Source organism: Nomascus leucogenys, chromosome 21 (genome assembly GCF_006542625.1).
Source record: "Nomascus leucogenys isolate Asia chromosome 21, Asia_NLE_v1, whole genome shotgun sequence".
NCBI lineage: Eukaryota > Metazoa > Chordata > Mammalia > Primates > Hylobatidae > Nomascus > Nomascus leucogenys.
Genome location: NC_044401.1, coordinates 12,275,704 through 12,301,938, shown reverse-complemented (window position 1 = coordinate 12,301,938; position 26,235 = coordinate 12,275,704). Strand labels below are relative to the sequence as shown.

The 26,235-nt window shown below is 38.0% G+C and overlaps 1 protein-coding gene across 1 annotated transcript in view; it reads right to left on the bottom strand.

Moving 5' to 3' along the window:
• Positions 1 to 26,235, bottom strand: part of MORC1 (MORC family CW-type zinc finger 1) — a 172,717-nt gene that overhangs the window by 36,338 nt on the left and 110,144 nt on the right. Inside the window, exons 18-21 of the mRNA XM_003261783.3 lie at positions 17,232 to 17,294; positions 15,275 to 15,520; positions 15,022 to 15,093; positions 4,525 to 4,629 (exon numbers count right to left, since the gene is read on the bottom strand). Of these exons, the coding sequence (XP_003261831.2) occupies positions 4,525 to 4,629; positions 15,022 to 15,093; positions 15,275 to 15,520; positions 17,232 to 17,294 (486 nt within the window). The remainder of the gene's footprint in view (positions 1 to 4,524; positions 4,630 to 15,021; positions 15,094 to 15,274; positions 15,521 to 17,231; positions 17,295 to 26,235) is intronic.

Genomic DNA, 26,235 nt, shown 5'->3' with positions numbered 1-26,235 from the left:
CCCAGGCAGAGGAGGTGCCAAGAGCGAGCGAGGGCTGTGAGGACTGCCAGCATGCTGTCACCTCTCACTACCAGTGTAGTTTTCTATTTTAAAAAGGCATTCTGTTGGGAGTCAGAAAATTGATGCGTATCTAGGGTGAATGCAGTTGATTTAGGGACTAATTTTGCAAGTTTTTGTTTTTCTTTTTTAACTGCTTTTAGGTTACTTTGTCACCTTTTCAGTCTCATTGTTATGATTCGCTATCATGTAGTACTGACACCAAACACAGTACTTATAGTTGTTTTTCATTTGTTTTTGGCCACCATAAAACATAAACCTAGACACGGTAGCAACTCATCAGCTCTTCTAGATGTTCTCCAGTTTTTATAACATACCATGAAGGCCCTGTTAATAATCTTAGGGATTCAGAGTGCACTGATGTTTTTTCTAAGCTGGAATCTGCCTCTTGTGAAAGCTTCCCCGAAGAGCTGACCAGATACAACTGGTAAATGACTTGGCTCAGTTCTGAGACAGGAAGATGGTTCCATCCACTCATTGCTATGTATCTTTCTTGAGCCTCAGAAAGTGCTCTGTTCTAGACACCAGAGGACACATGTTTCATAATAAATACAAGGTTTCATTGCCAAACTCTTGAAATACTTTTGTCAGCGGTGTTCTGACCATCACATGCTTAAAAACGTCTATAGATTGGGAAAATGAAACAGATCCCTCTGCGGCCGGGCGTGGTGGCTCACACCTGTAATCCCAGCACTCTGGGAGGCCGAGGTGGGTGGATCATGAGTTGAGATGGAGACCATTTTGGCTAACATGGAGAAACACCGTGTCTACTAAAAATACAAAAAATTAGCCAGGCATGGTGGCGGGCACCTGTAATCCCAGCTACTCAGGAGGCTGAGGCAGGAGAATGGCGTGAACCCAGGAGGCAGAGCTTGCAGTGAGCCGAGATCGGGCCACTGCACTCCAGCATGGGCGACAGAGCGAGACTCCGTCTCAAAAAAAAAAAAAAAAAAATGCTGTGGAAGCAATACCAACAAAGAATATGAGCAGAAGTAACTAGAGATGGTACAAATGAAGCTCCACACCACATGAATGACTCGGAGCATGTTAAATGGGAGGCATGGTGCAGAACAAAGTGCCAGACGTTAGAAATGATCAGAAAATAAGGATTGTCCCACTGGGAAAAGAGGAAAAAATTAGAATGTGGTTTTTAAAAATTGCTTCAACAAGGCTGGGCATGGGGCTCATGCCTGTAATCCCACCACTTTGGGAGGCCAAGGTGGGTGGATCACTTGAGGCCAGGAGTTTGGGCCAGCCTTGCCAAGATGGAAAAACCCTGTCTCTATTAAAAATACAAAAATTAGCTGGATGTGGTGGCGCATGTAATTCCAGCAACTCGGGAGGCTGAGGCAAAAGAATCGCTTACAGTGAGTGGAGATTGTGCCACTGCACTCCAGCCTGGGCAACACAGGGAGACTCTGCCTCAAAAAAATTTAAAAGGTAAAATTAAAAAATAAAAAATTGCTTCAACAGACCACAGGCCTTAGAATAAAAACAATAAGAAGAGCATTCAATCAAGAATTGAGGGGCTCAGTGGGGGTAGGGAGGGAAGAAGTTAGGAAAACAAATAAAACATAACAGTGAGCCACAGCAGTGAGGTAATTTTGGAGAATGAATGATCAGATGGCTGAAATAATCAGCAATGGTAGGGTTGAATATGAATCTGGAAAGTAACAAATACTTTTTTTTCCATTTCACTGGAAATTACATAACTATTAGTACAAGAACCAGAGTGAGATGTTGCCTGAAACATGGAACAGAGAAAAATAAAGTGCCTTAATATGAAAAAAAATCCTTTCAAAAGGCAGACTGATAGACATTTATTAATTTTATTAACATAGCAAAAACAAATCTGCCAATCAGAATGGAGTTATTCTCCCGAAAGCATGAAAAAAGTAGTTATAGGAGCACAGGCAGGCATAGGGCAAAGGTTCCCTGAGTCAGTGCTCTTTTAGTATTATAGTTGCATTGGTAACATTATCTCTGTCATGTCTCTTGGGGAGGTGGACACAGCAGTCTGTCTTAGCTGGACGCCTTTTAAATATTCAGGCACCTAGCTCACCAGCAACTGTCAGATTACAATTGGCCAGCCCATGCAGATGGGCATAACGGGACAGAATGCATAACTTAAGTCAATATGTACCTTCCAGTTGAACTGAAGCTGTATTTATCTTTTAAATGACTAAACTGATATTATGCTATAATACAACAGTTTCATGAATTTGGATAATGTGAAGTCATCCCTGTGAGATGAAGTTTCTTTGGTGTGCTGAATACACCATATTTCTTAGTTTCTTATACCTAAAAATAAGACCCTGGGTCCCACATCCAGTAAACTTGCCAAAATAATAAATACCACCTTCGGGGGTCAGGGGAGGGAGTCTTTTGTGGTAGCTAATTATTCTTCCTTAAGTGACAACCTCTTGCACCACCATTAGCACTGAGTGCCTTCCTTCTTGAAATTTAATAGACACAGGGGCACATACACTCACACGTGCACACAGACACATGCTATAATTAGAAGATAATTAGGAAGGAGCACGGGGGATGGGATGATCTTTTTTTAATTTCTAGGTTTAAGAAAGTACAGACAGACAGCATTGAGGAGTAATTATTTCCTACTTGAATTATTGCAACTACAGCCAAACAGAAATTAATGTGCATCTCTGGATAATATGTTTTTATCCAAGTTAATTAGACACCATGAGTATGAAAACAGACATCCTGCTAGGATCACAGAGGCACAAATAAATCATACCACATAGCTACAAACAAGTAATATAAGACCTTGAGAACTATTACCTAAAAAGACAATATTTTAAATATAAACATCATCTCTAATTCCTGAAAAGGCACTTGCCAAAAGCTCTGTGCAAAGCTGAGAGAGGTGACAAAGTAAGGGCTACATGAAAAACTCACACAGACTTTGAAACTTCTGAAAAGCAAGTGGTGAACAGTAATATTCACAGGTACAACTATATTACATTTTGCTTTGAAGAGGTCCAGAGAGATGGCATTATTTACAACACCAGTTGCACTTTTGTCTTTCTTTCTAGCCTCTGATTAAATTTTGACCCTTTTCCTTTGGAAAATAACTTTAGTGTTTACTTTTTTCATTTAGTTGTTCTTTATTGTTAATAGGCTATTTCTGCTCCCATTCACAAATCATGTCTACACCTTTTTAACATCCCTTCAAATGGCTTCTTCAAATGCTTACAATTTATGGATGAAATGATATGATGTCTGGGAGTAATGGGGGCAGGGAGGGGATATGGATGAAACAAGGCTGGCCATGAGTTGATAACCACTGGAGCTGGGAAATGGGCACACAGGAATTGGTTGCACTATGTTTAAAATTTTCCAAAATGAAAAAATTTTTAAATAAAACCTTCATTATACTTATATCATGTACCTTGTGACAATAATTTTCTGGTGAAGGACATTATCATAAATTAAGCTAAAGTCAGAAGAAATGATATGTCTCTCATTGGCACAAGTGCAATTTAAACCTAATCCAAAATTCTATATAGCATTTTGAGGGAACTTACCCTAAAGACATGTCCAAAGAGGCCAGGTCCTTTTCTAAATACTCTAGCTTATCATGCCAAAAATAGAACCATCTAGGCTACTGTAGTTACTCTTATGCAGGTTAAAGTTTAGCTATAAGCTTCTTGGCAATCAAGGTAAAATGAAACTATAATGAGTAATAAAATTTATATTCAGATAAAAGAAAATAAATAGATTTTTTCCCTGACATTAAATTCTAATGTGTAAATTACTTTTACTGAGTTTTTTAACAGAAAGGACACTATATAACATAATGAACACCATGGCTTCACAGATGAAGCATTTCTCATATAGTCAGTCCTTGAATCATTTCTTCCTAAACACCAAGGGCTTTTTACACTTGGTTCAGTGAAGGCAAAGCAACTCGATTCTACAGGAGCCCAGATATGTACTCTTTGATATCAACTATCAAGTTAGAAATATGAAGATATTATTTAAAGGAGAAAATGGGGAGCATGCCCATAATCCTTGAATACACTTTTCTCTGCCTAATTTAAGTCAATTCAGAATGAAACCTTCTGGTGAGAGTCCAAATTACAAATTACAGAAAGGTTCATATTCTTCGGATTTGGGAATGAGTTTTCACAATGACCTTCAAGTTATATATATAACTTTTGTATATTTTTGCATATTTACATATATATTAAGGCTTTCTTACCCAAATAACTGAAACAGAAAGGGGCCGTGGACTAGGGGTGGAGATGTGTAAGTTCCAGATGTATCCCTACTAGTTTATGTAGCCTTGAGCAAGTAACTTAAACTTTTCTGAGTCTTATTTCTTCATCTAAAAACTAGGTTATCCAACTAAATGTTTCCATTACTTTGAGACACTAACAGATCCCTCTAATCTTTGTGAATATGAAAATCTCAAGGTGTCATTTAGTGTGTAGTTTATCTCACCAGGATTATATCTGAATCACTTTTGCTGTTCTCATCTTCAATCAATACCTTACATTCCTCTACAAAGTTCAGATTCTGCTTCCTTTTCATTTCCCAAGAAGCAGCCTATAACAAGGAATTAACAAAAAAACATACAAGGATTAGTGGCAATCAATGGTACACAATAAACTACCTTCACTCTTCATTCTGCCTCTACTTAATTGCAGACTTTTGTAGGATATATAGCGAAAATTCAATTTCTGATTTTTGTATATGATAAGCACTTGATAAGACTTACTCAGAGCATATCTGCCTTCCTAATTCCATGCTGCTTAGGTTAATATTAAAATTAATTATATTTCCTGCACCTTCTCTGTTAGTGGTAATGCCTAGTGTGTTTATTGGACAGGATATTAGAAATTTACTACAAATAATTCTCGAGTAATCAAACGTTGTTTCAATTACAGTTTAAAACCTGATTAAATTCATTTTTCAAGTGCTTATAAAGAATTTCACAATCTCCTGATTTATCCAGGAGAAAATTGGGCTTTCTAGATTTTCTTAAATATACAATGTCTTCTGGAGTGAAACTAGCTTATCTTTCTTTTTCTTTTTCTTTTTTTTTGAGATGGAGTTTCGCTCTTTCACCTAGGCTGGAGTGCAGTGGCGTGATCTCGGCTCACTGCAATCTCCACCTTCCAGTTTCAAGCAATTATCCTACCTGAGTCTCCAGAACAGCTGAGATTACAGGTGCCCACCACCACACCTGGGAAATTAGCTTATCTTTCTAAGAGCTGATATGCAATCTGTCTCCATTTCTTCATCTTCCACTTAGCAGTAAATTCATTACTTTTAATGGCAAAAACAGCAATTACTTTTGTACGAATCTATACTCTGTTTCTACCCTTTCTACTCCAACAACAAAAATATTCCTGAGATCATCCCTCTTACCTCTAAATCATTAAGTCAACAGACAATTTTTGGGCCTTTAGCCAGTTGAGTTGGCTTCTCAACAGAATTTGGCTTTCGTGACAGTCTTTCTTCAAATCACCGTTTTCCCCCATTTTGGTTTTAATGAAATAATAAATTCCTGGTTTCTTCTCTTACTGCTCTGGCAATTCCTTCACAATCTCTGTGCACACCTATACTCTCAGAGCTAGCCACAAAATGCTAAAATTCCTCAAGCTTCTGTCTAGTCCTTCTTTTCTTCTTACCCATGCAACCTCACTCATCCTTAGGTATGTAAATACCTCACAAGACTGTCTCCTATTTATTTTTGATGGGTATCTTTTATTTTTAATTTTATTATTCTTATGCTTTAAATTTTAGGGTACATGTGCACAATGTGCAGGTTTGTTAAATACGTATACATGTGCCATGTTGGTGCGCTGCACCCATTAACTCGTCACTTAGCATTAGGTATATCTCCTAATGCTATCCCTCCCCTCACCCGTAACACCCCACAACAATCCCCGGTGTGTGATGTTCCCCTTCTTGTGTCCATGTGTTCTCATTGTTCAATTCCCACCTATGAGTGAGAACATGCGGTGTTTGGTTTTTTGTCCTTGCGATAGTTTGCTGAGAATGATGGTTTCCAGTTTCATCCATGTCCCTACAAAGGACATGAACTCATCATTTTATTCCATGGTGTATATGTGCCACATTTTCTTAATCCAGTCTATCATTGTTGGACATTTGGGTTAGTTCCAAGTCTTTGCTATTGTGAATAGTGCCACAGTAAACATACGTGTGCATGTGTCTTTATAGCAGCATGATTTATAGTCCTTTGGGTATATACCCAGTAATGGGATGGCTGGGTCAAATGGTATTTCGAGTTCCAGATCCCTGAGGAATCGCCACACTGACTTCCACAATGGTTGAACTAGTTGACAGTCCCACCAACAGTGTAAAAGTGTTCCTATTTCTCCACATCCTCTCCAGCACCTGTTGTTTCCTGACTTTTTAATGATTGCCATTCTAACTGGTGTGAGATGGTATCTCATTGTGGTTTTGATTTGCATTTCTCTGATGGCCAGTGATGATGAGCATTTTTTCATGTGTTCTTTGGCTGCATAAAAGTCTTCTTTTGAGAAGTGTCTGTTCATGTCCTTCACCCACTTTTTGATGGGGTTGTTTTTTTCTTGTAAATTTGTTTGAGTTCATTGTAGATTCTGGATATTAGCCCTTTGTCAGATGAGTAGGTTGTGAAAACTTTCTCCCATTTTGTAGGTTGCCTGTTCACTCTGATGGTAGTTTCTTCTGCTGTGCAGAAGCTCTTTAGTTTGATTAGATCCCATTTGTCAATTTTGGCTTTTGTTGCCATTGCTTTTGGTGTTTTAGACATGAAGTCCTTGCCCATGCCTATGTCCTGAATGGTATTGCCTAGGTGTTCTTCTAGGGTTTTTATGGTTTTAGGTCTAACATGTAAGTCTTTAATCCCTCTTGAATTAATTTTTGTATAAGATGTAAGGAAGGGATCCAGTTTCAGCTTTCTACATATGGCTAGCCAGTTTTCCCAGCACCATTTATTAAATAGGGAATCCTTTCCCCATTGCTTGTTTTTGTCAGGTTTGTCAAAGATCAGATGGCTGTAGATATGCAGCATTATTTCTGAGGGCTCTGTTCTGTTCCATTGATCTATGTCTCTGTTTTGGTACCAGTACCATGCTGTTTTGGTTACTGTAGCCTTGTAGTATAGTTTGAAGTCAGGTAGCGTGATGCCTCCAGCTTTGTTCTTTTGGCTTAGGATTGACTTGGCCCTGTGGGCTCTTTTTTGGTTCCACATGAACTTTAAAGTAGTTTTTTCCAATTTTGTGAAGAAAGTCATTGATAGCTTGATGGGGATGGCATTGAATCTATAAATTACCTTGGGCAGTATGGCCATTTTCACAATATTGATTCTTCCTACCCATGAGCATGGAATGTTCTTCCATTTGTTTGTATCCTCTTTTATTTCATTGAGCAGTGGTTTGTAGTTCTCCTTGAAGAGGTCCTTCACATCCCTTGTAAGTTGGATTCCTAGATATTTTATTCTCTTTGAAGCAATTGTGAATGGGAGTTCACTCATGATTTGGCTCTCTGTTTGTCTGTTATTGGTGTATAAGAATGCTTGCGATTTTTGTACATTGATTTTGTATCCTGAGACTTTGCTGAAGTTGCTTATCAGCTTAAGCAGATTTGGGGCTGAGACAATGGGGTTTTCTAGATATAAAATCATGTCATCTGCAAACAGGGACAATTTGACTTCCTCTTTTCCTAACTGAATACCCTTTATTTCCTTCTTCTGCCTGATTGCCCTGGCCAGAACTTCCAACACTATGTTGAATAGGAGTGGTGAGAGAGGGCATCTCTGTCTTGTGCCAGTTTTCAAAGGGAATGCTTCCAGTTTTTGCCCATTCAGTATGATATTGGCTGTGGGTATGTCATAGATAGCTCTTATTATCTTGAGATATGTCCCATCAATACCTAATTTATTGAGAGTTTTTAGCATGAAGGGTTGTTGAATTTTGTCAAAGGCCTTTTCTGCATCTATTGAGATAATCATGTGGTTTTTGTCTTTGGTTCTGTTTATATGCTGGATTACATTTATTGATTTGCATATGTTGAACCAGCCTTGCATCTCAGGGATGAAGCCCACTTGATTATGGTGGATAAGCTTTTTGATGTGCTGCTGGACTTGGTTTGCCAGTATTTTATTGAGGATTTTTGCATCAATGTTCATCAAGGATATTGGTCTCAAATTCTCTTTTTTGGTTGTGTCTCTGCCAGACTTTGGTATCTGGATGATGCTGGCCTCATAAAATGAGTTAGGGAGGATTCCCTCTTTTTCTATTGATTGGAATAGTTTCAGAAGGAATGGTACCAGCTCCTCCTTGTACCTCTGGTAGAATTCGGCTATGAATCCATCTGGTCCTGGACTTTTTTTGGTTAGTAAGCTATTGATTATTGCCATAATTTCACAGCCTGTTGCTGGTCTATTCAGAGATTCAACTTCTTCCCGGTTTAGTCTTGGGAGGGTGTATGTGTCGAGGAATTTATCCATTTCTTCTAGATTTTCTAGTTTATTTGTATAGAGGTGTTTGTAGTATTCTCTGATGGTAGTTTGTATTTCTGTGGGATCGGTGGTGATATCCCCCTCATCATTTTTTATTGTGTCTATTTGGCTCTTCTCTCTTTTCTTCTTTATTAGTCTTGCTAGTGGTCTATCAATTTTGTTGATCTTTTCAAAAAACCAGCTCCTGGATTCATTAATTTTTTGAAGCATTTTTTGTGTCTCTATTTCCTTCAGTTCTGCTCTGATTTTAGTTATTTCTTGCCTTCTGCTAGCTTTTGAATGTGTTTACTCTTGCTTTTCTAGTTCTTTAATTGTGATGTTAGGGTGTCAATTTTGGATCTTTCCTGCTTTCTCTTGTGGGCATTTAGTGCTATAAATTTCCCTCTACACACTGCTTTGAATGTGTCCCAGAGATTCTGGTATGTTGTGTCTTTGTTCTCGTTGGTTTCAAAGAACATCTTTATTTCTGCCTTCATTTCATTATGTACCCAATAGTCATTCAGGAGCAGGTTGTTCAGTTTCCATGTAGTAGAGCGGTTTTGAGTGAGTTTCTTAATCCTGAGTTCTAGTTTGATTGCACTGTGGTCTGAGAGACAGTTTGTTATAATTTCTGTTCTTTTACATTTGCTGAGGAGAGCTTTACTTCCAACTATGTGGTCAATTTTGGAATAGGTGTGGTGTGGTGCTGAAAAAAATGTATATTCTGTTGATTTGGGGTGGAGAGTTCTGTAGATGTCTATTAGGTCCACTTGGTGCAGAGCTGAGTTCAATTCCAGGGTATCCTTGTTAACTTTCTGTCTCCTTGATCTGTCTAATGTTGACAGTGGGGTGTTAAAGTCTCCCATTATTATTGTGTGGGAGTCTAAGTCTCTTTGTAGGTCACTAAGGACTTGCTTTCTGAATCTGGGTGCTCCTGTATTGGGTGCATATATATTTAGGATAGTTAGCTCTTCTTGTTGAATTGATCCCTTTACCATTATGTAATGGCCTTCTTTGTCTCTTTTCATCTTTGTTGGTTTAAAGTCTGTTTTATCAGAGACTAGGATTGCAACCCCTGCCTTTTTTTGTTTTCCATTTGCTTGATAGATCTTCCTCCATCCCTTTATTTTGAGCCTATGTGTGTCTCTGCACGTGAGATGGGTCTCCTGAATACAGCACACTGATGGGTCTTGACTCTTTATCCAATTTGCCAGTCTGTGTCTTTTAATTGGAGCATTTAGCCTGTTTACATTTAAAGTTAATATTGTTATGTGTGAATTTGATCCTGTCATTATGATGTTAGCTGGTTATTTTGCTCGTTAGTTGATGCAGTTTCTTCCTAGCCTTGATGGTCTTTACATTTCGGCAAGTTTTTGCAGTGGCTGGTACCAGTTGTTCCTTTCCATGTTTAGTGCTTACTTCAGGAGCTCTTTTAGGGCAGGCCTGGTGGTGACAAAATCTCTCAGCATTTGCTTGTCTGTAAAGTATTTTATTTCTCCTTCACTTATCAAGCTTAGTTTGGCTGGATATGAAATTCTGGGTTGAAAATTCTTCTCTTTAAGAATGTTGAATATTGGCCCCCACTCTCTTCTGGCTTGTAGAGTTTCTGCCAAGAAATCAGCTGTTAGTCTGATGGGCTTCCCTTTGTGGGTATCCCGACCTTTCTCTCTGGCTGCCCTTAACATTTTTTCCTTCATTTCAACTTTGGTGAATCTGACAATTATGTGTCTTGGAGTTGCTCGTCTCAAGGAGTATCTTTGTGGAGTCCTCTGTATTTCCTGAATCTGAATGTCAGCCTGCCTTGCTAGACTGGGGAAGTTCTCCTGGATAATATCCTGCAGAGTGTTTTCCAACTTGGTTCCATTCTCCCTGTCACTTTCAGGTACACCAGTCAGACGTAGATTTGGTCTTTTCACATAGTCCCGTATTTCTTGGAGGCTTTGTTCGTTTCTTTTTATTCTTTTTTCTCTAAACTTCCCTTCTCACTTCATTTCATTCATTTCGTCTTCCATCACTGATACCCTTTCTTCCAGTTGATCGCATTGGCTCCTGAGGCTTCTGCATTCTTCAAGTAGTTCTCAAGCCTTGACTTTCAGCTCCATCAGCTCCTTTAAGGACTTCTCTGCATTGGTTATTCTAGATATCCATTCATTTAATTTTTTTCAAAGTTTTTAATTTCTTTGCCATTGGTTTGAATTTCCTCCTGTAGCTTGGAGTAGCTTGATCGTCTGAAGCCTTCTTCTCTCAACTCGTCAAAGTCATTCTCCGTCCAGCTTTGTTCCGTTGCTGTTGAGGAGCTGCGTTCCTTTGGAGGAGGAGAGGCGCTCTGCTTTTTAGAGTTTCCAGTTTTTCCGCTCTGTTTTTTCCCCATCTTTGTGTTTTTTTGGTCTTTGATGATGGTCTTTGATGATGGTCTTTGATGGTTTTTGGTCTTTGATGATGGTCTTTGGTCTTTTCCCCATCTTTGTGTTTTTTGGTCTTTGATGATGGTGACGTACAGATGGGTTTTTGGTGTGGATGTCCTTTCTGTTTGTTAGGTTTCCTTCTAACATACAGGACTCTCAGCTGCAGGTGTGTTGGAGTTTGCTAGAGGTCCACTCCAGACCCTGTTTGCCTGGGTATCAGCAGCAGTGACTGCAGAACAGCGCTGGCTGTAGTACAGCAGATATTGGTGAACTGCAAATGCTTCTGCCTGATCATTCCTCCAGAAGTTTTGTCTCAGAGGAGAACCCAGCCGTGTGAGGTGTCAGTCTGCCCCTACTGGGGGTTGCTTCCCAGTTAGGGACCCACTTGAGGAGGCAGTCTGCCCGTTCTCAGATCTCCAGCCGCGTGCTGGGAGAACCACTACTCTCTTCAAAGCTGTCAGACAGGGACATTTAAGTCTGCAGAGGTTACTGCTGTCTTTTTGTTTGTCTGTGCCCTGCCCCCAGAGGTGGAGCCTACAGAGGCAGGCAGGCCTCCTTGAGCTGTGGTGGGCTCCACCCAGTTCCAGCTTCCGGGCCGTTTTGTTTACCTAATCAAGTCTCGACAATGGCGGGCACCCCTCCCCCAGCCTTGCTGCCACCTTGCAGTTTGATCTCAGACTGCTGTGCTAGCAATCAGCGAGACTCCGTGGGTGTAGGACCCTCCAAGCCAGGTGCGGCATATAATCTCCTGGTGTGCCGTTTTTTAAGCCCATTGGAAAAGCGCAGTATTAGGGTGGGAGTGACCCGATTTTCCAGGTGCTGTCTGTCACCCCTTTCTTTGACTAGGAAAGGGAACTCCCTGACCCCTTGCGCTTCCCGAGTGAGGCAATGCCTCGCCCTGCTTCGGCTCCTGCACAGTGCACTGCACCCACTGTCCTGCACCCACTGTCTGGCATTCCCTAGTGACATGAATCCGGTATCTCAGATGGAAATGCAGAAATCACCCGTCTTCTGCGTCACTCACGCTGGGAGCTGTAGGCCAGAGCTGCTCATATTCGGCCATCTTGGCTCCACCCTGTCTCCTATTTAAACCTCACCTCTGAAATCCAGACTCATGTATATGACTTTTCACTAGGCACATCCTCTCAGAAGTCTCAAATTATGTAAGCTGAACTCATGCTGTTCTCCACAAGCCCAGTCACCTTCTACAATTCCTGATTTCAATTAATGGAATCACCATTCAACCTGGTGAAAGAACTCAAAATTCTGTAGTCATTCTGCCATTTTCCTCTACATGACCCTCTATATCCAATAAAGACTGCCCCCAGGAAAGGGCAGTGTTACCACTTCCATCACCATCATCCTAGCCTACACCACTGTGATCTCTCCATCAGAGCATGGTCAAGTCTCCTAACTGTTCTGCCCACATTCACTTTTGTTAAGCATTATCTGTGAAACAGAAATACCATGTACTGGTTATCAGTTCCAGAGGGGGAGTCTCATAACTTCTGCCCATAGTATCTTGGTTTTTGGAGTTGCCAAAGAAAACACAATGCAGTCAGGCACTAGATGGAACAATGCTTTACTCACATAGAGAAGAGACAAAGCAAGATCAGCCTCAGAAGTGTGTATCAGTCCCCCATGCCCAGCAGGCTCCCCCATCAGCCAATGCTGGGCAACTGGCTACATGCATCCTTCTCCTGCTACAGGAGACAGATGTTGTGTTCCCTCCCCAAGGAAGACAGATATAGCAGTGGGGTTGACCAAGGTTTCATGTGACACACACATTTAAGCAGTACAGAAGAGCATACACTGGGCTTGCAACAGAGAAAGATACTTCCACACAAGGCAATAAATCCAGCATAAGCCATGTGTGCTCTTTATCTCTTGGTAAGAAAGAGTCCCAGGCTCAAGGTCCATTCTTATGCAGCAAAGTGGAGGCTAAAAGGCTATACCCCTGAGATTGTCTTTCCCAACAACTCTGCTCTCTACTAACCTTTCTTCTATACTCTGCCAAAGCAATCTTTACTAAAGAAAACTCTGGTCATGTCACTTCCCTGCTTGAAACTCTTCAATGGTTTCCCATTACTTATAGGATAAATGCAAAACCCCTTATGACTGGCCTATAGGACCTGCCCTACTCCTTCACACCACAGTCCCTTTCTATCTCTTTTCCCTGCCATAGATTACTTGTCTTTTTAAAGTTCTTTGTATTCACCATATTCCCTCTTTAGCAAATGCTGTTCCCATTGCTTAGAAGTGCTTTTCCTCCCCTTTTACCAATGTAATTACATTTCAATCCTAAAAGGCTAGTTAACCTATTTTCTGGGAAGATGTTCCTGTCCTACCAGAGTCAAAAACCCTTATTATAAACAGTCATGCTACTGTATCATAAAAACTGCCATAGTAGCAGTTGACATTTGTCTCTGTAATTATTGGGTGTCTGTCTCTATCACTAGACTGTAAGTTTGATGGTGGCAAAAACCATATGTGGTTTTATTCCCAAATCTCCTGTGACTGGCATACTGAATGACACATAGTAAAATTATACATATATATATATACAGACACATCTATGTTTACATTGGTATATGTATACATATATGTGTATATATATCTACATGAAGTGTGTGTATATTGCTTCATATAGCTTTACATATTATATGTTTATGCACACACACACACACACAAACACGCATGCATACTGAGTGAGTCCCTGTATTTAATGTCTAAAATGTTTTGCTCTAACACTTGGACAGACTCCCAACTTCTCAATGGACTGTATGTTTTTGGAGCATGCAACATATCTATACAATAAACTGACAAATCCTAAATCTTGAAATTGCACAGCTAATGAGTTTTTCTGGAATTCCAAGTTAAAAGAGATATGATTATAAAGTGATAACATGCAGGAGTTCAAACACAGCAAGGGTTGAATATCTGCTGAATATATAAAACTTTACATTCAAGTAAAATACATAATTCAAATCAACAAAAAACCTGAAATTCTGTAGGTTGTAAACAGATTCAGCTTGGCTCATATAGTCTCAAGAAAAGATTTGGGCAAAAATTTCAAAATTATAGGAAAATGCACTTGAAATACTTTAAGAGGATGAGCTACACAAAAATGGTATTAAGGAAAGGCTGCCTTAGGAGGTAAGGATTTTTACTAAAGATTTTCAGAGAGTCTGTATACCATTTGCCGAAGATATTATAAAGGAATGTGTGAGAGATTTCTATAATGTAACTACTATTCAAAATAATTCCTTTTGAAGCTTGCAGTGAGCTGAGATCACGCCACTGCACTCCAGCCTGGGTGACAGAGCGAGACTCCACCTCAAAAAAAAAAGAAGAAGAAGAAGAAGACTTCCTTTTGAAAAGATCATGTGTAAAATATCTTGCCTCCCACCATGACTACACTCCCACCATGACTACCCAGTGTCTTACACTGGGCAGAACTCAGCAGATATTTGCTAATTAAATGAGTTTATGGCTTTCAGAGCCTATAGCAGTTCATTTGAATATTTTCTATGGTGAATAATATCTACTCTTTAAGGTTGAATTTAATTTGTGGAAATAGTAAAAGGGCATTAGAAGTCAAATGTGATGGACAAGGTAGATAAACTAGGCAGTAAATTTTGGCTTAAAAAGATATAAAATGAAAGTTATTGAGATGATGTCTATAATCATTCAGCACTGAACCTAGCACAGGGTAAATGCCCATTCAATTGTAGGCATTAATATTGTTATAAGCTGAATCTGAGGGCAAATTCTCAAAAAAAAAGAATTAAATAATGGCAACTCTGTAAGAATAAATGTGTTGTGATTCTTTTCAAAGAAATAAACTCATTTGGACACATGAAAATTCTAGAGTGGTGCATTTGTTAACATGACTCTCAACACTTAGTAATACATTAACATTATATCCCAGTTTTTTCAGAGCCTTGATTACAGGGTAACAATATGTATGATTTAGTTAAGCATTTTTCCTATAAAGCATTGAATGCAAAACTTGAAGTTTAAAGGTTTGTCCTACATGAATATCTCTCCCTTAAATACAAATTTAAAAGCCTTTCCCACCTGGGCATTCTTCAGAGGCCCTTCAGTTGGTTGAGCTCTCCAGACACTGGTAATATTAGCAATCTGACTTTTCTTTCAAAAGAGAGAAGACAGAAAAAAAAATTAGAAATTGGGACCTTGTCCAGGAAACACAGATTGCAATGTATATTTTATAATTAAAGTGTCTTAAAATGTGAAACTGAAGCAAAACCTTGACCGAATGCTATTTCCAGAATGAGTGAATTGTTTTGTGAATAAGAAACAATAATAATACCTGGGATCTCTCAGCTAGTTTGACATTTTCTGGCAGAGCTACTGGAATTCTCTGCTGTTGAGAGTTCATTTTCTCCTCCATAGACTTTTTCACAATTTTCGTTTCTGAAATAAACTCTACATCAGGGTCTGTCTCTTCTATGTTTCTTTTCTGTCCTCTATGGCTCACTGAAAGCTCAAAGGACGAAAGAGATTCATGCTTCAAGTCATCGCCCAAAAGCCTGATTTTCTGGGTTTTGGTATTTTCCTTAAATAACAAAGAACATGTTTTTATTTTTTAGTAGATAGCCTATTTATAATTAAGTTCACCAATTCTCTCATAACCTCATTATAATAGGTATTTCTTATTACTAATAAAAAGTTTAAAAATCAAAAGCTTAGAAACAACTTTAGCAAATGTATAATGCCACAATGGCTCATTAAGAATTTGATTCATAAATACCTGCAAAGTTGTACTGAGTCAAGAAATCTGATTTTGAGGATTAAAAAGCCCAGCAATTGAGAACATACTGTGCATTCTGACTTCCTCCCAATAGAGGTTCGCTTGCCTTTGGCTCCCTGCTGCAGACAAGGCTGGTCCTCATCCCTACCCACATTCACATCCTGCTTCCTGCCCCTTGCTTGCTGCTACTGCAGCCAATGAAAAATATATTTGCTAAGAGATATAGAATACATGTGCCTGCTTGTTAGAGCCTACTCTCTTTTGTAAGAAACCAAAAATAACTATTAGAAGGAGAGGAGTTGAGGGGCAGAGCATCAAGTGACACTCTAGTTATCCTAAGCATATCATTATCCTCCATAGTCTTAGTGTCCACTAGTCAAGTAACCCTCTCCACAACAGTGCTGAGGGCTCAATGAAACTCTTTAGCTCCCATTTTCCTTCACATAAACCACCATCATTTTGTAAAGTTATGATACAGTTGAGCATACTAGTTTGTTCATGGCTAAGTCAAATCTCAAGGCATGAGACAATGTTATTATTACAGAGGACTTACAATGACATGTTACAATCTATTTCCCATGGCAAATTACTTGCAGGTGATTTTTACTGCTCTCCACTCCAGAAGAATCCCTTTCTTCATCTTGCTCTCAGACTCTGGTGATAATTTATTATAAAATGGGTAGATTCTAAGTCTGGTTCTGCAATTCAGGTATGTGGTGATCTTAGATAAATTACTATAAAAGAAGGGAGTTGGATTATAAGGCTATACCAGCTCCAACTTATTACTGGGTTCATTGGTCTCTGATTCCTTGATATAGTAGCAGAAAGTGCAAATTAAAAACACACACACACAAACTAAAAAGACAGCATGGAAACAACTGTTCTAATATTTAAAGTGAATAGTAAAGAAATGCCAAAGATACAAAATACATTATGCATATCAGAAATCTATTTATGTAAAGGTTGTCTGAGTTTATAAATCCCATCGTCTGCCTGTTAAGAAATGTGAATAATTAAAATTATAAAGAGTTCCATATTTTTGTGTGACTGATATAACTGAAAAGCTCTAACTAAAGGTTCAAAAATGTTCCTCTCTAAATTTTAAATTCTACATAAGAACAGACATTTGAGGAATATAATGAAACATGACATTTAGCAAACACAAGAAATGATATAGGAACTATACATACAACATATTTCTAGGCAAATTCACATCCGTAGACAAAAAATATATATGTATATATCCCTAGAAAGTACTGGAAATAAATACATTATTTAAAAAGGCTATTATGTGCAGGAAGATAATGGGTGATTTAAATTTTGTTTATATTTTATTTTCTAACTTATCCCTAATAAACATGTATCACTCTAACAAGAATAAAATGGCAGTTAAAATCTATTAGTGCTTCCCTACGTGAACCTCATAAACCATGATGACAGTTGGCCCTTGATAAAGCTTATCCTTCACATGGTTAAAACATGACACAAATTGCTTAATCCTACATTAATTACTCACCTTACTTGCTGAAGTTAGGCAGGTGGAAGTGACAGTGATTTCGTCCACTGGTATAAATTGAGGCTTTATGGGAAAGCAAACGATTAAGGCAAATGTAAATAAAAATAACCTTCAATTGGCATAGGGTAATAATTCAGCATTCTCCATTTCTTAAAGAAGGGTCAAGAAAGCAAACCCTCATGAATAATTGTTCAAGGAGTGCATTTAAGTTTAGATATCCTGCAATAATGTTCTGATTAGTAGTGACAAAACACTGCAAGAAAATCCAATGGTTTGTTGAAGCATTATGGATCGAATGTCTTATGAACAAGGCACTGCTCTGTTGAACTGGGTCTCGTTTCCAGCCTCCACAGCCCTTGTCTCTTTTCTCTCAAGGCTCTGTTCCCCACCTACAGGGTCCAGGGTCTGGAAGGAACCCTGACCTTAAGCAGTAGCACTGTCTAGTTCAGAGCTCTGGGTGTCAGCTTCAATGGACTCTTAAGGGTACACTGGCCTTGACTGTGTCCTTAATGCACTCAATGCCCAATCACATTTACTATTCCTCAGGCTTATTTTCATGTTTCCACACTTTGGCCTGAAATGACTTTCTCAACCTTGTCCATTTGTCAAATTCCACTCATCCTTCAAGTCTTAGTTCAATTATCTATCCTGAAGGTCTCCTTCAATTCCCCAAGGGAGAATTAATTGCTTTATCTTCTATGCCCTCATGGCATTGTTTCTCTTTACATGTTTATAGAGGTAATATAGTCACATATGACAACACATTGTTAGAAATATATTAAAATGAAGCCTCTTTACTACTTCATTCTCCACTTGTCTAATTCATATTCCATTAACATGTGATCACCGATACCACTGTCTTGTTTAATCTTTCTGGAGATTTGTTTCTACATCATATATAAGCACATATATGTGTGTGTATGTGTGTGTGTGTGTGTATATACACACACACAAATTTTTCCCACTTTTTGTGGTAGGGAAATATGGTAGTATATTATACACATGGTGTGCATTGTGCCTTTTCATCTAAGGATATATCCTAGAGGTCTTTCTCTTTAGTACATAAAAAGCTTCTTATTCTTTTACAGCTGTATTATATTCCAGTGTATTGTTGTAAAAAAGAGGAAGTCAAATTGTCCGTTTGCAGATGACATGATTGTATATCTAGAAAACCCCACTGTCTTAGCCCAAAATCTCCTCAAGCTGATAAGTAACTTCAGCAAAGTCTCAGGATACAAAATCAATGTACAAAAGTCACAAGCATTCTTGTACACCAATCACAGACAAACAGAGAGCCAAATCATGAGTGAACTCCAATTCACAATTGCTTCAAAGAGAATAAAATACCTAGGAATCCAACTTACAAGGGATGTGAAGGACCTCTTCAAGGAGAACTACAAACTACTGCTCAATGAAATAAAAGAGGATACAAACAAATGGAAAAACATTCCATGCTCATGGGTTGGAAGAATCAATATTGTGAAAATGGCCATACTGACCAAGGTAATTTATAGATTCAATGCCAACCCCATCAAGCTACCAATGACTTTCTTCACAGAATTGGAAAAAACTACTTTAAAGTTCATACGGAACCAAAAAAGAGCCCACAGGGCCAAGTCAATCCTAAGCCAAAAGAACAAAGCTGGAGGCATCACGCTACCTGACTTCAAACTATACTACAAGGCTACAGTAACCAAAACAGCATGGTACTGGTACCAAAACAGAGACATAGATCAATGGAACAGAACAGAGCCCTCAGAAATAATACCGCATATCTACAACTATCTGATCTTTGACAAACCTGACAAAGACAAGCAATGGGAAAAGGATTCCCTATTTAATAAATGGTGCTGGGAAAACTGGCCAGCCATATGTAGAAAGCTGAAACTGGATCCCTTCCTTACACCTTATACAAAAATTAATTCAAGATGGATTAAAGACTTATATGTTAGACCTAAAACCATAAAAACCCTAGAAGAAAAAACCTAGGCAATACCATTCAGGACATAGGCATGGGCAAGGACTTTATGTCTAAAACACCAAAAGCAATGGCAACAAAAGCGGAAATTGACAAATGGGATCTAATTAAACTAAAGAGCTTCTGCACAGCAGAAGAAACTACCATCAGAGTGAACAGGCAACCTACAAAATGGGAGAAAATTTTCACAACCTACTCATCTGACAAAGGGCTAATATCCAGAATCTACAATGAACTCAAACAAATTTACAAGAAAAAAACAACCCCATCAAAAAGTGGGTGAAGGACATGAACAGACACTTCTCAAAAGAAGACTTTTATGCAGCCAAAGAACACATGAAAAAATGCTCATCATCACTGGCCATCAGAGAAATGCAAATCAAAACCACAATGAAATACCATCTCACAGCAGTTAGAATGGCCATCATTAAAAGGTCAGGAAACAACAGGTGCTGGAGAGGATGTGGAGAAATAGGAACACTTTTACACTGTTGGTGGGACTGTCAACTAGTTCAACCATTGTGGAAGTCAGTGTGGCGATTCCTCAGGGATCTAGAACTCGAAATACCATTTGACCCAGCCATCCCATTACTGGATATATACCCAAAGGACTATAAATCATGCTGCTATAAAGACACATGCACACATGTTTATTGCGGCACTATTCACAATAGCAAAGACTTGGAACCAACCCAAATGTCCAACAATGATAGACTGGATTAAGAAAATGTGGCACATATACACCATGGAATACTATGCAGCCATAAAAAATGATGAGTTCATGTCCTTTGTAGGGACATGGATGAAACTGGAAACCATCATTCTCAGCAAACTATCGCAAGGACAAAAAACCAAACACCGCGTGTTCTCACTCATAGGTGGGAATTGAACAACGAGAACACATGGACACAGGAAGGGGAACATCACACTCCGGGGACTGTTGTGGGGTGGGGGCAGGGGGGAGGGACAGCATTAGGAGATATACCTAATGCTAAATGACGAGTTAATGGGTGCAGCACACCAACATGGCACGTGGATACATATGTAACAAACCTGCACACTGTGCACATGTACCCTAAAGCTTAAAGTATAATGATAATAAAAAAAAGACTCTAAAATACTCTAGAGGAAATTGAATCCAAATTTTATTCCAAAAGTAAAAATAATAAAGAGTAAAAAATTAAAAAAAAAAAGAAAACAAGTTAGTTGCCTTTAGGAGTTTGGGGAAATTGGATACAAGGAATACAGAAAGAAGTGACACATCTCTGATTATACCTTTTTTGTACAGTTTGATTTTTGAAAGCATGTTAATATTCTACATATTCCAAAAATAAAATCAATATGAATTTTAAAAAAGTGTATTTAACCAGGTCTATTGACAGACATTTGGATCTTCTCAATCTTTTTTACTATACAAACAATTTTGCAGTGACCAACCTTGTAAATAGGTAATTTCACATTTGGGTGAATATGTCCATAAAATCAATTTCCAAAAGTGACATTTCTGGGTCAACAGGTACATGCATTTATAATTTGGATAGATACCGCTAAATTGTCTCCATCAAGCTTTTTGGTGGCCTAGCATAAAGGCCTAGTATATATGATTATTCCAAGGGTACTTGAAGAGAAATACATACTCACATACTCTATTTTGAGAGTGCAGAGTATATATATATATAAAATTATATGTATATTACTATTATTATTATTGATTGTTTAGGGATCCCTGAGCTGAGAGTAAGTTAAAGTTTCCTATTACTAGTATGATTGTCTCTTTTTTTCACATATCACTTGTAATTATTGTTTTACTGATGTCATATACATGTTTGATATTAGTTCAATCATTTTATTTTATCCTTTACTTTTATAATTTAAGTTTTTAATGATACATTGTATTTTCTTTTTTTCTGGTGACCTCCATTATGATGATAACTATATATATTTTTAGCTTTCTCTGTCTTTAGACAGGATCTATGTATTTCCTACTCTGAACAGTGGCAAAATTTGTTTATTTTCTCTTCCCCATTTTCTTCCCCTGATATTTATCAATAGTATGATCCTTCTCAGTGTTTACCTTAGTACTAAGAAGTATGCTAAAATCAAATAAATGACACCTCTTGATCTCCTATTACAGTTGAGGCAAACATCAAACTACTTTTCCCCTTCTATCACCCTTGACTTTCCTTTTTTGTTAGCCGAATTATTTTTACATTGCCAGGGTATTTACATTCAGTTTGGTGTCTAATGTCACATTTGTTTTAGGCTTTTTGCTTTAATTACATACAGTCAATGCTAACATCCAGTTCTTTGCTGTAGAATTTTCAGACATCTCTTGCTGGTTGAAGTTTGATCCCTAGTAGTTTCCTTAAAAAGAGACCATGAGAATATTTCCTGAGTTCTTTCCTATTTTTATGTTTTTTTTTTTTTTTGAGACGGAGTCTCGCTCTGTCACCAGGCTGGAGCGCAGTGGCACAATCTCTGCTCACTGCAACCTCCACCTCCTGGGTTCGAGCGATCCTCCCTGCCTCAGCCTCCCAAGTAGCTGGGAGTACAGGCGCACACCACCATGCCCAGCTAATTTTTGTATTTTTAGTAGAGACAGGGTTTCACCATGTTGGCCAGGATGGTCTCCATCTCTTGACCTCATGATCCACCCACCTCGGCCTCCCAAAGTGCTGGGATTACCGGCATGAGCCACCATGCCCAGCCCTTTCCTACTTTTAAATCTATTTACCTGTAGGCTTTTTATGTGAAGAGTAATTTGGTGAATATAAAAGTCTTGGTTTACACTTCCTTTCCGTGAGGATCTTATAGTTTTTACTTCATCACCTGAAGCTGATTTTTTTTAGAGAAGAAGTTTGAAGCCAAAGTGAACTGTTTTGTCCCTATAGGTGACTTGATGTTTATACCTGTTGGTCAAAGGAATCTATTTTTTTTTTACAGTCGAGTAATTTTATTATAATATATGTCTTACTATTGACTATTCTGGGGACAGTTTTTCCCTATTGTAGAGCATACCATTTCAAACATGTAGCTTCAAGTTTTACCGTTTTCCTGAAGTGTGCCTGATTTATATCTTTAAAAATGTGTTCTTCCATTACTCTGTTTTCCCTGGGTATTCAAATTGTGCAAATATTGTGTCTCCTTCTTACTTCTATCATTCATTATCATTTTCTGTGTAATTAATTGTAAGCAATTCTTTCCTAATTTCTATTATTTTATTTGCTTTTTACTTTTATCCTCTATACCAGGAGACAGCAAACTTTTTCTGTAAAAGGCTAGATAGTAAATAGTTTTGCAGGTCACGTACAGTGTCTGTTGTGTATTCTTTTCTCTCTCTCTCCTCTCCCTCTTTCTCTCTTTACCATCTAAAAATGTAAAAGTCATTTTCAGCTTGTGGGCCATAAATGAACAGGGGATGGACTAGATTTGGCCCATGGGTAATAGCTTGTGACCTTTGCTCTATATCCCCACTATGCTTACCAAAATGATAATTTGCCTTGTGTTTTTTCCAATTGTACAATTTCATTTCTTCTGTTTAAGTTCTGCAAATTATGTTTTCATTGTCTTGTACAGTCTCAGCATCTCTTCATAAATCCTTATATCTCTGTTTCAGAATCTCCTTTCATAAAAATGACTTTTTTCGTTGGGTTTTTAAAAATGTATGTATAAATGTGTATGTTTAATTTCCTTCTGATGTGCATTTTAATTTTTCTTTTTTCTAATTTACAGCTTTAGTGAGATATAGCTGACAAACAAATAACAGCACAAAATTCAAGTATATAATTTGAAAGATTTTGATATATGTATAACAATCAAGATAATTAACATACTGATCATCCCCCAAAAGTTTTCTTGTCTCCCCACCACCTCTTCCAACCCTGTACCATCCCTAAGCAACCACTGATCTGCTTTCTCTTGCTGTCAATTAGCTGCATCTTCTGGAGTTTTATATTAAGTGAAATCACACAGTATGTAGTCTTGACTTCTTTCACTTAGAAGAATTATTTAAAAACTCTTCCATATTGCTGTGTGAATCGAGAGTGCACTCCTTCCTGTTACTAAGTAGTTTTCCACTGAATGGACATGCCATAATTTGTCCTTTCGCCTTTTGATGGTCATCTGAATGGCTCCCAGGTTTTGGCAATTACAAACAAAGCTACTTAGTATAAGCACACAAGTACAAGTTTTGAAGTGGACATATGCTTACATTTCTCTTGACTAATACCTAGGAGTGGAATATCTGGGTCATATGATAGGTATATATTTAACTTTTTAAAAACTGCCAAACTAGGCTTACTCCTATAATCCCAACGCTTTGGGAGGCCAAGGCAGGAGGATCACTTGAGGCCAGCAGTTTGAGGCTGCTGTGAGCTATAATTGTGCCACTGCACTCCAGCATGGGCAACAGAGAACACATCTCAAAAAACAAAAACAAAAACAAACAAAAAAACCCTGCCAAACTGTTTTCCTACATCACTTTACCATTCTGCATTTTCAACGGTTGCTCTCTATCCTAGGTCAATATGGAGTAATCATTTTAACTTCATCCACCATAGTGAGTGTGTAGTGGTTATCTCATTGTGGTTTTAATTTGCAGTTCCCTTAATGATTAATGAAATTGACTTTTCATGTGTTTATTGGCTATCTGCGTGTCTCTTTTGGTTAAGTACCTGCTTAAATGTGTCTATTTTTTAACTGCATTGTCTTATTATTGTTTTTTGTTTTGCTTTTGTTTTTTTTTTTTTTTTTTTTTTTGAGATGGAGTTTTGCTCTTGTTGCCCAGGCTGAAGTGCAGTGGCACAATCTCGGCTCACTGTAACCTCCGCCTCCCAGGTTCAAGCAATTCTCCTGCCTCAGCCTCCAGAGTAGCTGATTACAGGCATGCGCCACCACGCCCGGCTAATTTTGTATTTTTAGCAGAGACGGGGTTTCTCCACGTTGATCAGGTTGGTCTTGAACTCCCGACCTCAGGTGATCGGCCCACCTTGGCTTCCCAAAGTGCTAGGATTACAGGCGTGAGCCACTGAGCCCAGCTGAGTTTTAAAAGTTGTCTCCATACTCCAGATACAAGTCCACGGTCAGGTATTATTTTGCAAATATTTTCTCCCAGTCTGTAGCTTGACTTTTCAATTCTTAACAATGTCTTCTGAAGAGCAAAAGTCATTAATTTTGATGAAGTACAATTTAAAAAATTTTCTTTTTATAGTTCATGCATTTTGTGTCATTTTTTAGAAATATATGCCAAATATCAGGTCACTAAAAATTCTTCCTATATTTTCTTCCGGAAGGTTATCTTTACATTTAGCCCTTTGATCTATTTCAAAATAATGTTGTATATGACAGGAGGTAAGAATCAGTGTTTGTTATTTTGGGGGATATATGGCTATCCAAATGTTTTGGTTCCATTTGTTGAAAAGATTCTTATTCTCTCATTAAAATGCCTTGGTCCCTTAGTTGAAAATCAGCTGGCTATATACATGTGGGTCTATTTCTAAACTCTCTATTCCATTTCATTGCTACATTTGTCTCTTTTTACACCAATACCACACTGACTTAACTACAGTTTTATTATGAGTATTAAAATTAGGTAGTATGATTCCTCCTGCTTTGTTCTTTTTTAAGGTTAATTATTCTAAATTCTTTGCATGCCATATAAATTTTAGAATCAGTTTTTAATATCTATCAAAATACTTGTTTGAATTTTAATTGATGCCAGCTGGGGAGAACAGACATCTTAGCAATGTTGACTCTTCAAACTCATGACATAGAATCTCTCTCCATTTACGTGTTTTATTTAATGTTTCCAGCAGTGTTCTATAGCTTTCAGTGTACAGGTCTTACAGGTATTTTGTCAAATTTATCTCTAAGTAGTTCATATATTTTAATGCTACTGGAAATGGTATTTTTCAATTTCAATTTCCAATTGTTTGCTGCTAATATACAGAAATAGTTAATTTTTATATATTGATTTTGTATCCTGCAACCTTGCTAAAGCTCATTTCAGTAGTTCTAGTAACTTTCTGTAACTATTATGTTTTCTACATAAACTCTCAAATCTTGAAAGAAAGAAAAAATTTTACCTCTTCTTCTGCAATCTGAGTGCCTTTTCTTTCTTTTTCTCTCTTTTCACACCATCTAGAACCTCCTATACAATGTGGAACTGGAGGGGTGAGAGTGAAACTCCCTTGCCTCATTCCTGACCTTAGTGGGAGAACATTGATTCTTTCACTAATAAGATTTTAGCTGCAAGTGTTTTGTAGATGGCTTTTATCAATTGAGAGAGTTTTCTTCTATTACTGCTTTTCTGAAAATTTTATCAGGAATGGCTATAGTTGCTTCTTTTGTGTCATTTATATTTTGCTAGAATTCTTTAACATTTTTCTTGCAGTATTTTATTTATGTTATATAATTATATGGTTTCTTATTGACATTTTACTGGAATCTTTTTTTTTAATGTATCTGTTTAGATGCTATACTAGTTTGTTTTTTTAATCATGTCATTATAAAAGTTGGATTTTCCAGGACCAGCTCTTTGCCAGAGCTTTCTATAGAAAGGGTAAGTGCAGGGCAAATTTCTAGGCAAGTTATTTTTCACAAGCCTAGCTTCTTTTCCTCTGATCTCTACAAAAAATATTGGTTCTGCAAATTGTGACTTATCTGAGTCCTTTCATGTGCATTTCACATTTTCTACTTCTGTGAATCAAAGTTGGTCCAGTAGGGTTCCTGTTGCCTGCTGGCTATTGCAGGTAACAGCTATAGCTTTTCCATCTCTAGATGTATCCTTTTTCAGTAAGTGTATTTGTATTGATTCTTTTGATATGCTATTGCTGGGCTCTTCCTTAGATTTCTCTTCCATTCTTCCTGTGGAGCTCCTGCATCATCTTGATTGCTTTGAGCAGCCCTGAGAAATATGCTGATATACATCTATGCTATGGCTTGAATGTGTCCCCCCAAAAGCATGTACTGGAAACTTAATCTCCATTGCAACAGTGTTGGGAGGTTGGCCCTAAAGGGAGGTGTTTA